Below are 14,606 nucleotides of genomic sequence, written 5' to 3'. Positions count from 1 at the left end.
ATGATTGGGAAGAAATTGATACTTAAAAAAATCCTATTCACATTAGTGCCACACAACTCAAATACCTTGAAGTTGACCTAACTATTGAGAGAATAAACAAGATAGACAAACCATTGGCAAGATTAAAAGAAAAAAGCGCTCAAATAACTCAAATCTAGAGCAAAATTAACACAACAGGTAAGAATTTTTCTTTGTATGCAGCCAACCCAGGTTAGATCCCTATCATCCCATATGGTCCCCAAGCCTGCCAGGAGTAGGAGTAATTTATGAGCAATACCTAAGCACTCTAGATGTGCCCCCCCAAACAAAAAAATCATTTGCATTCCTTTATACAAATAATTGAGTTAGAAGAGAAAGAGACCAAAGAGTCTATCCTATTTAAAATAGTGTCCCAAGTAACCAAATACCTAGCAATCAACTAAACAAAAGAAATGAGTGACATATATCACAGAAATTTCAAAAACACTTAAGAATTGAAGAAGACTAAGAAAATGGAAGAACATTATATACTCATGGAGCAAAAATAAAAATGACTATATTACCTAAACTACTATAAATTTAATGCAACCCTATTTAAATTCAGAGAACATTCTGCATAGACCTGGAACAGTAAATTATAAAGTTTGTGTGGAACCATAAAAGACCCCATAAAGACAAAAATATACGGAAAAATAAGAAACTGGGAGGCGGGCCCGGAGAGATAGCACAGCGGCGTTTGCCTTGCAAGCAGCCGATCCAGGACCAAAGGTGGTTGGTTTGAATCCCGGTGTCCCATATGGTCCCCTGTGCCTGCCAGGAGCTATTTCTGAGCAGACAGCCAAGAGTAACCCGAGCAACGCTGGGTGTGGCCCAAAAACCAAAAAAAAAAAAAAAAAAAAAAAAGAAAAGAAACTGGGAGGCATCTCATTACCTAACTTGAAGTTATACAACAAAGTCATAGTGATCAGAAAAGCATAACAGACTTTCAGACAAATGGGTGAGAACAGAATATTCAATAACAAATCCCTACGTATATGGTCAACTAATTTTTGACAAAGGTTCCAAAAATATAAAATGAAATAAAGACAACCTGTTTCAAAAATGGTGTTGGGACAATTGGATAACCACATGTTAGAAATTAAAGCTGAATCCATATCTTACTCTTTACACAAAAGTCAACAATAACTGGATCAAGTACCTTGAAATTCAAACCTGAATTCATAAAGTACATTGAAGAAAACATTAATACTCCAAAGGAGTCTTCAATAATATTATGCCAATATATTTATAGAATTAATTCTGGATAAAAGGGAATACATCAAACTAAAAAGTTTCTATATGGCAAAAGAAAGCATGGTCCAAAGCAAAAAGACTGAGTGGGGAAAATATTTGGACTCTACACATCAGATAAAGAGTTGATAAAGACAATATTCAAATATCTCACAATACCTATATAAATACCTATCTCACAAATCCTATAAAAATGGAGAGAGGAAATGAACAGACACCTCCCCAAGGAAGCCCAACAGATGGCCAACAGGCACTTGGAAAAATGCTGATCATCATTTATCATTAGAAAAATCCAAATCAAGATGACAATGAGATATCACCTTACACCAGTGATGGTGACACATAAAGTGATTCATTTACCAGATATAGGATTAATGTTTGGTTATTTCAATTGTCTATAACACTGTCAGAAGCAAACCTCTACCAGGAAGACCCTACTGCTGCTCTGACATTGACTTACCCTAAAGAGTGCTCTCTTAACACCCAGATGACTTAGCAACAGCAACAACCTGCTTGCAGGGCAGGTCTCTCTGCATCTAATGGTGAGGTGAAACTAGAGAATGCTCCACATCAGCCTGACTTCAAGAAGGAAATGCACAGAAACCAGAATCTTTAACTAGAGTATCCAGACAACAACAACAGCTAATGTGTGAAAAAGTTTCACCAGGACCACTGAGAATGACTCAGGGGTTGGGAAGCCTGATATGCCTGGAGCCCAGAGTCAGTCTTATGCCGGAAAACTTCAGGGTTGAAGTCTCCTTGTATTTAGGCCAAGGCTTTTTTTTTTTTTTTCCCATTTTCCCCATATTTTTCTTGGCCTATGCAAAACAACGGCGATTGCCACTCTCACACCATTACTACTGTATTTTTTTAAACACTTATCCATTAAGAAAGAAAAAAAACCCAGCTTATTAAACTAAAAAAAAAAAAAAACTGTAGTAAGATGCCTGTCTCGAATACAGGCAGGAGATGGGAGGAGGGAATGGGGGCATTTGTGGTGGGAATGTTGCACTGGTGAAGGGGGTTGTTCTGTTTATGACTGAAACCCAACTACAATAATGTTTGTAATCATGGTGCTTAAATAAAGAATTTATATTTAAAAATGTTTGTTTATTCCAGAGTTCCCAAAAGGGAAAGGGCAACCCCGTGTCCCTTATCCAAGAAGGATAGGAGAACTGGTCCAGTTATATTAGTTTGCAGTAAATAATCCACACAGGTAAGAGGGTAAAAGAGGCAAGAAAGTTGAACATAAGCAGTTTACCAACAAGCCAGCTGCTCCAATCCAGGAACTTGCAAGTCTGCAGCAAAAAGCCTCTACTTAGTTACCTGCCTCCTATTTATGCTACTCCAAACCACACCTCACCTTCCAGAGGGATGAGAAAAAGCAGGCAGAGGGAACAGATACAGAGTACTGATACAAAGTCCTTAATATACCTCATAGGCACATATCAAAAATACTGGAAATAATTTTTGTTTGCAGGGATGTGGAAAAAAAGGAACTCTCATACACTGCTGATGGGAATGCTGCCTGGAAATCAGTATGGAGGGTTTTCAGTAAACTCAAAATTAAGCTGCCATATGACCCAGAAATCCCTCTTTTGGGTATCTATCCCCAGGACAGAAAAACATTAATCTAAAAGGATGTATGCACCCAGCTATTCATTGTAGCACTCAGTACAATGGCTAAGAGTTGGAATCAGCCTAGATGTCCAACAACAGATAAGTAGATTATGAAGGTGTGGTACATCTATAAAATGGAATACTACATAGCTGTAATGGATAATGCAATAAAGCAATTTTCTACAACATGGATGGAACTGGAAGGTATGTTAAATGAAGTAAGCCAGAAGAATGACAAATACAGGATTGTATCACTGATGTGTGGTATTTATGATTACTGCATAAAGAAATGTAATAATTTAAATGGGGGTCCAGAGTTAAACTGGATTTCAGAATATAGTGAGAAGGAAAGAAGCTAAGGAGGAGAAATAATTTAAATGGGGGCCCAGAGTTAAACTGGATTCCAGAGAACAGTGAGAAGGAAAGAAATTAAGCTAAGGAGGAGAAAGACAGATGCGAAATATTGGGGAACAGTGGTCAAGGACAGTCAGGTGCATTCGTGGTGTAAGAAAGGACAGAACTAAATATCCAAGCCACAGAATTAACAACGAATAAACCATGAGACCCAACTTCAACAGCTAGACTTTAAAACATGCATGTTATGATAACAGGCCAAGGCAGGGGAAGGTGGCATGTGATGGACTCTACAAACACTGTTGGAGGTTGACACTGTTGGTGAGATTAGTTGGTGCTGAAACATTGTATACCTAAAATTCAATAATGAGTAACTATAAATCATAGTGCTTTAAATAAAATATTAAAAAAATAGCAGCAGGATTCCAAGATGTGTAATCAGACTAAGTTCAACCTCTTACATGGCTTTTCCCACAAACTAGAAGCATCACTATTTAACTTTCTCCAGTTCACCAGGAAAGTTTTGAACAATTAGGTAGGCAATCTTGGCTAACTCCACTTTTCAGATGCCTTCTGCAAACAGCACAGACTTGGAATCAGTTCTTTGTAGACTTACCCCCCACCCCCCAAAAGTTAGCATTTAATGAAAATGGCAGTGGGTATGACCAAACCCAAAACATTAGCTATAGCTTCACATAATAGTGTTTTGTACCTAGTGAGCACAATTTTAAGAATAGTTTAAGAAATCATTAGCAACCTATTCAATCTGTTACAATTAAAATCAAGAATTAGAGCCTGAAGATCTATCATGTAGTAGTTGAAATGCTTACTATAGCGTAAGAGAAGTGCATACCACTTCATTTTTCACTGTAGATAAAAACATTCCTGATTTTCTTCAATTGGTTAGTTCATAGGAGAGTCACAAAAATACTTTGAATTTAGACTCTCATATTTGGAGAAACAAACAGTATTGGAATGCACTGAGTTTAGAGCTACATTATTATCATTTCTTTCTCACCTAAAGTGGCCCAGTGGAGCAGATGATGAACTCACACTTTAGTTCCAACACTTATCAGTGTTAAGTGTTAACTCTTAGAGTCAAGGACTTAATCTCTAGGAGCTTCTATTTCCCTATGGAATATGGGAAGTAAAGACAGTCAAGCACTCACCAACAGATGATTTGTGCTTAATTGAAGTGGTATAGAGTCTAGGATTCAGGTAGTAGCATGGACTCTATTTCCTCAACCTCTACTGATGTACCTTCTTCCTAACCACATCACACACCCTATTTTATATGTGTAGGAGTGATGCTGGACACTTCCTTAAGCCTCATAACAGCTTTTCTACAACCCTGGAACATTCTCCTCACATCTCTATTAGTGTACTGTCATACAGGATTGATCATTTTCAGTACATTTGTTTTGTTACACTGAGAGCTATATTTCATTATGTTCATAATGCAAAACAACTGTAATTCCATGAAGTGTGGTCTACAAAAATAGATTTTCATTTGTAGATCTCTTAGTTTCTTGTCAATTTTGTAAAATCTTCTACAACAGAGATCTGTACAATACCTGAATTCTTCTGACACATACCCAGAAAATCCCTTAGATCATAAAAAGGCAAAGGTGAAGAACCCATAGTAGTGGACATCTAGGAGTTCAGAATTCAGAATAGTCAAAGCAGTGTGCCTTTGAAACAAAAGGCTATATAAACTGTAAACTGGGTGAATTAAAGAAGCTCTTCTGGCAATAGAACCAATAGAATAAATGGAGATATATAGAGACACACACATCTTTTTTTAAAATAATATCTTTATTTAAGTACCATGATTATAAACATGATTGTAATTGATTTCAGTCATAATCCCCTTCATACCAGTGCAACATTCCCATCATCAACACACAAACACACACACACATCTAGTTATTGGTAGACTGAGAAAAATTTATTTAAGAAATTGATTTACATAAGTCAATAAACCTGCAATAAGCCTAAAGGAATTTAGTGTTCAAGGTTAATAGGTGGTGTTCAAGGTCCATCACACCCATGCAAGCTAACTTCTCTCTCTTTTTTTTGTGTGTGAGAGGTCAGTCTTTTATAATTAAGGCCTTCAACTGATTGAATACAATTACAATTACAATTACAGAGGGTAATTTATTTTACTCAAAGTCTGCTGATTTGGGCGCGGAGAGATAGCACAGCGGCATTTGCCTTGCAAGTAATCGATCCAGGACCAAAGGTGGTTGGTTCGAATCCCGGTGTCCCATGTGGTCTCCCGTGCCTGCCTGAGCAGACAGCCAGGAGTAGCCCTGAGCACCGCCGGGTGTGACCCAAAAACCAAAAAAAAAAAAAAAAATTCTGCTGATTTAAATGTTAATCTTATTTATAAAAATAACTATCTAAAAAGTGTTTGACTATATATCTGAAAACCTTGCACAGCCACTCTGGCACAAAATGAACTGATAGTTTCAAGCATAGCTAGTAAAGCTTAAAGACCAGGTCAGGAGATATAGTATAGCAATGTGGGCATAAAAGGTCTTCCAGAACCTTAAAGAGCTTCATTACCACCAAGAGTGCCCTAATTATGTTGTTTCTAGGTATCAAAGCATCTGTCCTGTAGGGATGCAAAAAAATACTGATATATCTTCAAGGGTGTTGAAGCATACTTCTTGTCCTGGCAAGTCATCTGTCTATGCCTGGGAGTTTATGATAAAGGCAAATCTGGTAACTAGAAGTGTGATAAGATTTGGGAAGACAGTGCAGAGCACTCAGCCAAACTGAGACTCCAGGTGATCTTACCTCTGAGCAACACAACATCAACAAACTATCTGGAAGGTGCCTGTGCTCTTGAGAATTTCCTCTTTCTACACAATAATATGTTGTCTTCCAGCTAAGAGCTATGCTCCAATTGTTTCAGATGATTTAAAGTTTCTGAAATTGGTGATAGTTGCACAACACCGTGAACTGACATCAAAATGGTTAAAATGACAAAGATCAAATACATTTCACCATAATATTAAAAAATGTCCTGGAACCAGATATTTAGCTCGATGGTATAGTGCATGCTTCATCTGTCTATAGTTCCAAGTTTTGTACCTGGCACTCAAAAATAAAAATACTTCCTGAGGCCAAGTCTATGGAACTCTTTATCCCACACAGGCACAATACAGATCTTATTCCTTACCCATTCTCACATTTAACTTAAAAGATTAAAAAAATAGTCAAGATTCGTACTTATTAGTAGTAACCTAGCAATGAGAATAGCTTTCTTTGATTGTTCCTATAAGTCTTAAGCAGTGCAAGTTGGCATCTACACATATTGATTTGTTGTTTGTTTGTTTGTTTTCAAATCAACTGATCTGTGAAGAGCTGAAGATTTGTAGTAACTTTGCATGAAGTAAGGCTACCACTGGCACATTTTTTCTGACAGCAAGTGTTCACTTCCTATTTTCTGTGCTATGCTAAATTAAGGCATGTGTTTGTTTTTCTTTTAAAGAATGGTTGTGGCTGGTCAGATGGCAATGGTTTATCAGAACTTATTAACGTTAGTATCACAAAAGTTGGTATATAACCCCCTCCACTGCTCAATTTGACTGGCTTTAAAAAAAAAAAAAAGGATTGGTTGCTATTGAAAACTCAGCAGTCTATAGTAAAGTAACTTTCCAAGGCTGATCCAAGAGAAATCAGAGCACCTATATGGATCAATACTATTAAAAAAATTGAAATGGTAATCAAATAAAAGCCTGGGCCTCATGGTTTTATTTGCAAGTTCTTCAAGTCTTTATAAAAGACCTACTCCCAATTCTTTTTAGGTTCTTTCAGGAAGTTGAGGAAAAAGCTTTCCCTGTTTCTATGAGGCAAGTAATACTCCTGATACTGAAAGCTGATACACTGCCATGAAGTTAAATCATAGAAAGGCCTCTATATCTGATAAATATATACACCAGGATCCTTAATAAAATTTTAGCAAGTCAAATACATCAAAAAAGATAAATGTGCTAGGAATATAACAAGGTTCTCCAAAACAGTTAGTTACTTACCACAAACTCACATCTCAATGGAAGCACTTTTAGAGAGGTTTAGAAAGAAGTGAGCAAGCAAGGTCACTGGCTACAAAGAGAACAGAGGCCCCTTGATTATCTTCCCTTTGTTTTTGTAGGCCCAAGGCCAGAACTCACCTGAATAATGAAGCCAGTGGAAGAACACTGCCTAACCCAGAGGCTAAATTTCCGCTTTTTCCTCTTTCTCAGTTCTCTTTCTGTGCATGTGGCAATGAACACAGGGTCCTCATCGATCAGGGGTTCATGTAGCACCTGCAAGGAAAAAAAAAAAAACAAGCAAATTTTCAGGCAAGTCAGCATGAGCCTGGGGGCATTAGAGAACTAGTTTCTGCCTTTGATCAGTTGTGTAACCAAGGCCAAGTTACTTTATCTCTCTGATCTCAGTCTTTCTCATCTATGAAAGGTTACTATGAATGCTTATACCAATGTTTAAAAAGAATGAAGAAAGTATATTTAGGGGCCGGAGATGTGGTGCAAATGGTAGGGCATTTGCCTTGCACACGCATAAGCTAACCTAGGACAGACTTCAGTTCGATCCCCCAGAGTCCCATATAGTTCCCCAAGCCAGGAGTGATTTCTGAGCACATAGCCAGGAGTAACCCCTGAGCATCACAAGGTGTGACCCAAAAAGCAAAAAAAAAAAAAAAAAAAAAAAAAAGGTATATGTAAAGCTTTGACCATGACACAGAGCAAGTATTTAGTAAATAGGTGATACTGATTATAATTAGATTCCTGGTATGGTCATCACCACTTGATAAAAGAATTTCTAGGAGGAGTTTCAGCTTTCAGTTGAACAAAACAACAGTGGGTACCCACATCTTCACAAGGAAAGACCTTTTTAGATTGATGGATTTAACTATCAAATTTGTTTTTCTCTGGTTGATAGAAAATTTTCATACTTCTAACCAAAACTTAATCTAGGTCACTGATTTATGGCCCAGAGGAAATAAAAAAGCACATTAATTATTTAGGTATTCACAAGTGCTTGCAAGATAGTATGTAACCTTTTTACCTAAGCCCAAAGTAGCTCATCAACCTTGTTGTTGTTGTTGTTGTTGTTGTTTTGGTTTTTGGGTCACACCCGGCTTTGCTCAGGGGTTACTCCTGGCTCTACACTCAGAAATCGCCCCCGGCAGACTGGGGGACCATATGAGATGCCAGGATTCGAACCACCGTCCTTCTGCATGGAAGGCAAACGCCTAACCTCCATGCTATCTCTCTGGCCCCTCAACAACCTTGTTACATGATTCAGCTTCTTGTCTTCCAGACTGTCCAGTCCTCTTTGACACAGAATATTAATAAAATTTCTAAATTTATTTAACCTATACCAACTTTTTGTTTTGTTTTGTCTTGCCATTTTTGGCAACACTCAGTGGTTACTCCTGGCTTTGTGCATCAGGAATTACTCTAGGTGGTGTTTGTGAAACCATGTATGGTGCTGTTCATGCAAGGTTCCCAGGTTTAAAAACTGGCACTAGACAGTGTTGAAAGCTCCATTTGGAGAGAGACCTCTGAGCACTGTGCTGAGAGCAGTTACCAACTTCACTAGGAGTGGCCTAAAAAAGTTTCAGTGAACCTTTCTCAATTATGAACTGTCTAGGAGTGCTATCTGGCAGTAGTGGGAGAGTTGACCACACAAAGTCTAATATAGTTATTAACCATAAAAGTATAACAGTCTCTACTTCACCTTGGTACTGCTCAACTTTCAACAAACTCCTTTTCTAAGGATGTTACTGAAAAAGTTCACTGTAGTAATTCAGTAGATTTGGGGCAGGACCCAAGTTTCTTCACTCCCAAAGTGATTGGGAAATATTCTCCCATTCTTCCATTAATATTATTAATTTCACTAAATAAACAAAACAAAACAGCATTGTAATGTTCAGTTTCTGTGTTCAGCCTCCTTTCCTGGGTGCATGAAGGAATGGCAGGAGAAGCTACCTTGCTATGGGCCTCTAAGCCCTCATGCTAGTAACTGTTCACTTCTGTGTTTCACAATCCCCATTTGGAATCCCTCTAAAATGTACAACTCTTCTGACTTATAGTGATGGTGGAGTTCAGGGAGAAAGAATAGAGCAGAGGGAAAGGGGGGGGGTGGCATAAAGAAATGTTTTTGCTGGTGGTCTGTTCCCTGACCAAATATGCTACAAAATGTGCAGCACTTACTCATTCTTAGGCCATGGGTAGAAACTATATGCTTTCTCTCACTCCCAGAAATATACCCTACCTGTTTCCACTTGCATGGAATATATGATAGGCTGCAAATTTAATGAGATGCTTGAAAGCCAGCAAGAACCATTAGCTGCCATTGTTTTCCCCCTCTTTTATCATCACAAAATGAAGTCAGAATGTGTCATTACTTAGTATCTTGCTTCATAGAGCACTATGCTCTCCAGAATACTTCTAACCAAAACTTTCTCCAGCACACAGAAAAATGATGCTTATTAAAACTCAGTGCTCTCTCCTTTGGCTGAGGATTTTTGTCATCAAGCTATATGTTCTGAGTTCCTTTGTATACAACTCATTTTGAGATATGACAGTGGGAAGACAAAGCTCTCAGTTATCTATATAACCCCTTCCTGAAAATATTCCTAATTAACCTGTCCCCAGTTTTCAGGAAACAGAGTTACTCCAAGTATATATATATACATATAAATATTAAGTTACCCCTTTTATTCTGAGAGTCCTGTAAAGATTTTTGCAAGCCATAAACTCATCCCAGATTCATTTTTTTTGCAGTAAAAAGGTCCTAAGTTTTCATGGTAGAGGGGATATATATGGGTCTTTGAAGTGAGTGTAGTGTATAAAAGGAAGGTATGTTGAAGAGACTCCTTGGTTTTCTGGCAAAATCCATACAAACACTTGGTGAAGAGATAAATGAAAATTGTTCAAATTGATCTCCACAGGTAGCAGGAAAGGCACTACAAATACTTTTGTAGTTGCCAGTGGTGTTACTGGCATTAGAAGACCATATAAAACCAAACTCTCTATCCTTCTTGTTTTGGAATTTGTCCCCAAAGTCCAAATAGGAATTTTCACAGAGAAGGAAAGCTAGAAAACTAAAAAACAATAAGGGGTCTGGCTTGTCCATTCAAGGATCAGACTTTTTAAGAACGGTTCTGATCTCAGATGTGTCTGAGAAGAGAATCAATGCAAGAAGCAAGAAAAATATTACCACTGCCAGAAAATATAAAGACTACTTCCCATCCCATGGGAAGTTAGTCCTTCTACACACAATGCTATGCTTCCAATATGACAGGGCACCTGCTCACTCATAAAGTAGGGGTACAATGGTGGGTAGAAAACCCCAGATAATAAAAAGACCTAGTCATGCTACAAAGCAGACATATAGGCCAGTAAGGATTTCATAACCTGATTGGTTCAACACAGCTGATTTAACATGAAAAGATTATCATCCAGTGGGAAAAGTGGTCTAAAGGATTTTGACTTTCCTTTTGCCTGCATTTCTACCACTTAAATGTAGTGCATTGGGCATTTTGTTTGCCCCCAGATCCACTTTCTACCCTTGCTAACCTGCTCTATGATCCAGAGGCCAAACTGTACTTTTCATCATGTGGATTGCTGAGCAGTGAGGTGTGAAGAAGAGAGAACTAGCCTCTTTCTTCCTGCTGGCTAAGGCAAACATCTTCTTTTCTCTCTCCTTGGTATCAAGTCCTCTATTGTTGTTAACCGGTGTTTTTCACAACCGTTGTTCAAAATATTTCCCTCAACCTTGTCCCTGCCCCTGATCCAGTTCTTTTCAGCTGTCTTCCAGAGCACAGCAGATGTTTCCAACTAGGGTTTTAACTAATACACAGGGCAATGAGTAGGAAATGTTAGTAAATATTTTTTTGTGTGCAAATACAAAAGCAAAAAACTTAAATGCAAAGAAAAAATAAATAAAACCCTAACATAATGGATACTTTCCCCAAATAATCTTTAATTTAGGACCCTTGTGTCTCATCAATTGGAAGCCAAGAAAGTATGAAGAATAAGAATAAAATAAAGGGTTCATTTTCCCAAATGCCATCTGAACTGTTTCCTTACTCACAACTGCCCATTTAGTTATGGGCAGGCAATGATGCCTTATACATCTGCAACTTACCCATAGACTATAGTCAATTTACTCATATTCAGAATACTGCTACTTATCACCTTATATCCTAAACACCCGTGTCCATGAATCTCAAAATTTGTTAGTAGGTGTTTCAGCCTCAGTATACCCAGATTATATATATATGTATATATATATATATATGACTATATATATATAGTCATGGTGTATATCTCTGGACTTACATTATTAATAATGTGTGCTATACTTAAATTTCATTTAAAAAAAACCAGTATGGGGGTTGACTCAGTAGACATCTATCACATCTAACCAGAATCACCAATGGATTTACCTAATCTCAGGCTGAAAGGATTATTAGCAGCATTATCTTATTGACTGTTAAGTATTAACCATCCAAATAACTGGCTGTTTAATTCTTTAGCAATACTCAGCACAGAGACTTCAGCCTCATCAACAGCTCTTCAAATGTTTATCCCTAAGGAATAGTACAATACTGTTGTTTTCCCCTTACATCTGGAAAACATATCCCTAGTTTTGTTCATTTTCAATAAAGCAAATGTTAAGTAAAACAAAGACAAAACACATGTACCCAGTATTCTTGTGTCCCCCACCCACTCTGGACTTATTAAAAGTAGAGTAGTCTCCAAAAGACCCTACAACTGGTAGACCAGACAAAATGTGTTCAATTATCTTAAATAATGGGATCAAGCAGGGGATTGGAAGTCAACATGAGAATGAGGCATTAGAGTGGACATTCTATCAATGCATATTCTATCACTAGGCATGAAGACTGGGAAAATTTGCATGGGCAGAGAGAAACAACTATGAAAGAATATCCCAGACCATTTTAAGGTAGCAACAGCCCTTTGAAAGAAAGGTATATTCACTTGAAACCCAAAGGTTTTCAGCAGTGTAAGGCATGGAGTTAACAAAAATATAGATGAATAAACATCAGAGAATCAAGTTTATGAAGGCCCTTAGGAAAAGGTACATGAGTAGGTAGACTGATGGTCTTCAAATGCATACAAAAAAGTGAAGTAAATTTTTGTTTCTATATAAAGCAAATCAAGGGAATTAACTTCATGTGAGCCAAGAATTCCCCCAAATTTGGATTACTGAAACTTTTAGTAAAGAGCCACCTCTTCAGTTTACCTCGACAGATTACTAGAAAAAAAAATCAAAAAAACAAAGGATAATTCTGAAACTAACTTGCTATATAGTCAAATGTGATAGTCACAAGTGGTGGCCAGAGTAGAACAAGTGCAACAATGCAACAGAAAGTCTTAGAACCAGACAGGGAGGCCATAACAGCATGAGGGGGCATAACTGTTAGCTCTGGGCACTACAAAATTCTCCCTCTTTTTGTTCAGGGCTTAATCCTGCTCGGTGTTCATGGAACCTGATGTGGTGCAGGGGATAAATTATGCTGACTGTGTGCAGGGTAAACACCTTACCTAGCTCTCTCCTTCTCTCTCCTTCTCTCTCTCTCTTTCTCTCTCTCTCTCTCTTTCTCTCTCTCTCTCTCAGTGTCCATGTTTCTTTCCCTTTTTACTTTTGAAACTCTCATTTGCTATGGGTGTGAGTTAAGTATGAGGAACTCTTGCCTACTTGAAAATATTTACATTCCAGGCTCATTCCTTTTACTAGGCTTTGAGCACCTGGTCATCACCAATAGATGTGTACATTTTCAGAAAATATGACAACAAAATTAATATTATAACCAAATATAATTTAAAAATACAATAACTGAGGAGGGAGTATGAGGGATAAAGAAAAGAATTGCATCTCGAAGCAAGAAACTGAATCCTGACTTCTCTGTAGTTTGGTGTAGCAGTTACATTTTTTTTTCTCCATTCCAATGTGGAATTTATGGGTTAGTGGAATGGGAAAAGAGCAGAGTTTCCTTGATCTGACTGCAGAACCCAGAAAGAATCAGGAGAAAGCCTAAGGTTATTACTGATTCATGGGCTTTTACTGTCACTCAGAGAGGCTAAGTAAATAGAAGGGAACCTCTAGGAGCTATTTTTCTGTATACAGGCCTCACCTGGGTTTGGGAAGGCCTGAAGGCTGAGTTGAAGCTGCTCTGTAGAGAGTCAAGAAAGGGCTGGACCTTGTAGAGGCCATGTGTAGTCTGGCTGGAGCGGAAGGCCACGATGTGGAAGTACTTGAGGATCTTCTCAAAGCGGGCCTGGCTCATAACAAGGGCAAGACTCTTGTTACTGTAGAAACCACTGCTCCAGATGCTGAGGACTGACTCGCAATGGGATATGCTCGTGGAGATCATGTAGCCCAGAAATGCTTTCATTTCCATGAGTGTAACCTCCACCCAGTTGCTGTCGCTCCCAAACCGTTCCTGGAACTTCTTGGCATACATGTTTGTCTGCACCACCATGTTCTTGAGGACGTTGTCAGGGACAAAGAGCTGGAAGAAGTCCATAGCACTGGCAGTGGGGGGCATCTTTCTTGTAGGACCTAAAATAAAGATGGGACATGTGCTTACTGTATCACAACAGTCCTCATCCAGCATGGGAACACTCCACATTCTTGGATCCCTCTAAAGTGCCTACTTTGGGAGAACTCTTAACAGTCCAATCCAGAAACTGTCCTTTCTATGCCCAAACATATAATAGCTGTGTTCCCAATATTCTGTGTCCTACTAACCGCCTCATGCCTCTTTTCATTTGAATGCACCAAGTTCTTAAAAATACACATTCAAAAATATCAATGCAAAGAAAAAGAGACATAAGAAAGAGGAGAAGACATAATAAATTCTTAACACAAAAGCTTGCCCAAAGCTTTTTGTTTTCCTGTTCTTGTGTTAAGCTAAGCTTTCTAAAAAGTTGTTTTTTTAAAATTGTTTTTGTCGGGCCCGGAGAGATAGCACAGCGGTGTTTGCCTTGCAAGCAGCCGATCCAGGACCAAAGGTGGTTGGTTCGAATCCCAGTGTCCCATATGGTCCCTTGTGCCTGCCAGGAGCTATTTCTGAGCATAGAGCCAGGAGTAACCCCTGAGCACCGCTGGGTGTGACCCAAAAACCAAAAAAAAAAAAAAATTTTTTTTTTTTGTCGTCAGAGGCAGGGCTGCACCCGGAAGACTCCACATGCCAGTTCTTCTGTTTCTCTTCAGCTGGTATGTTGGGGGCTCTGGGCAGGACAGCTAGCCATAGGCCCCCTAGGCTGACCACTTAGTCCAGGGGACTGAGATCCCCCACGCCAGGTGGGTTTTCA

At 38.5% G+C, this 14,606-nt stretch overlaps 1 protein-coding gene across 1 annotated transcript in view; it reads right to left on the bottom strand.

Annotated features, from left to right (window-relative positions):
* PGBD5 (piggyBac transposable element derived 5) overlaps positions 1-14,606 on the bottom strand; it is a 140,033-nt gene that overhangs the window by 34,177 nt on the left and 91,250 nt on the right. Inside the window, exons 2-3 of the mRNA XM_049776492.1 lie at positions 13,424-13,851; positions 7,425-7,559 (exon numbers count right to left, since the gene is read on the bottom strand). Of these exons, the coding sequence (XP_049632449.1) occupies positions 7,425-7,559; positions 13,424-13,851 (563 nt within the window). The remainder of the gene's footprint in view (positions 1-7,424; positions 7,560-13,423; positions 13,852-14,606) is intronic.

This window comes from Suncus etruscus, chromosome 7, assembly GCF_024139225.1.
Source record: "Suncus etruscus isolate mSunEtr1 chromosome 7, mSunEtr1.pri.cur, whole genome shotgun sequence".
NCBI classification, from domain to species: Eukaryota; Metazoa; Chordata; class Mammalia; order Eulipotyphla; family Soricidae; genus Suncus; species Suncus etruscus.
The sequence above is the reverse complement of the archived record's forward strand: the minus strand, read 5'-3'. Positions and strand labels throughout refer to the sequence as shown.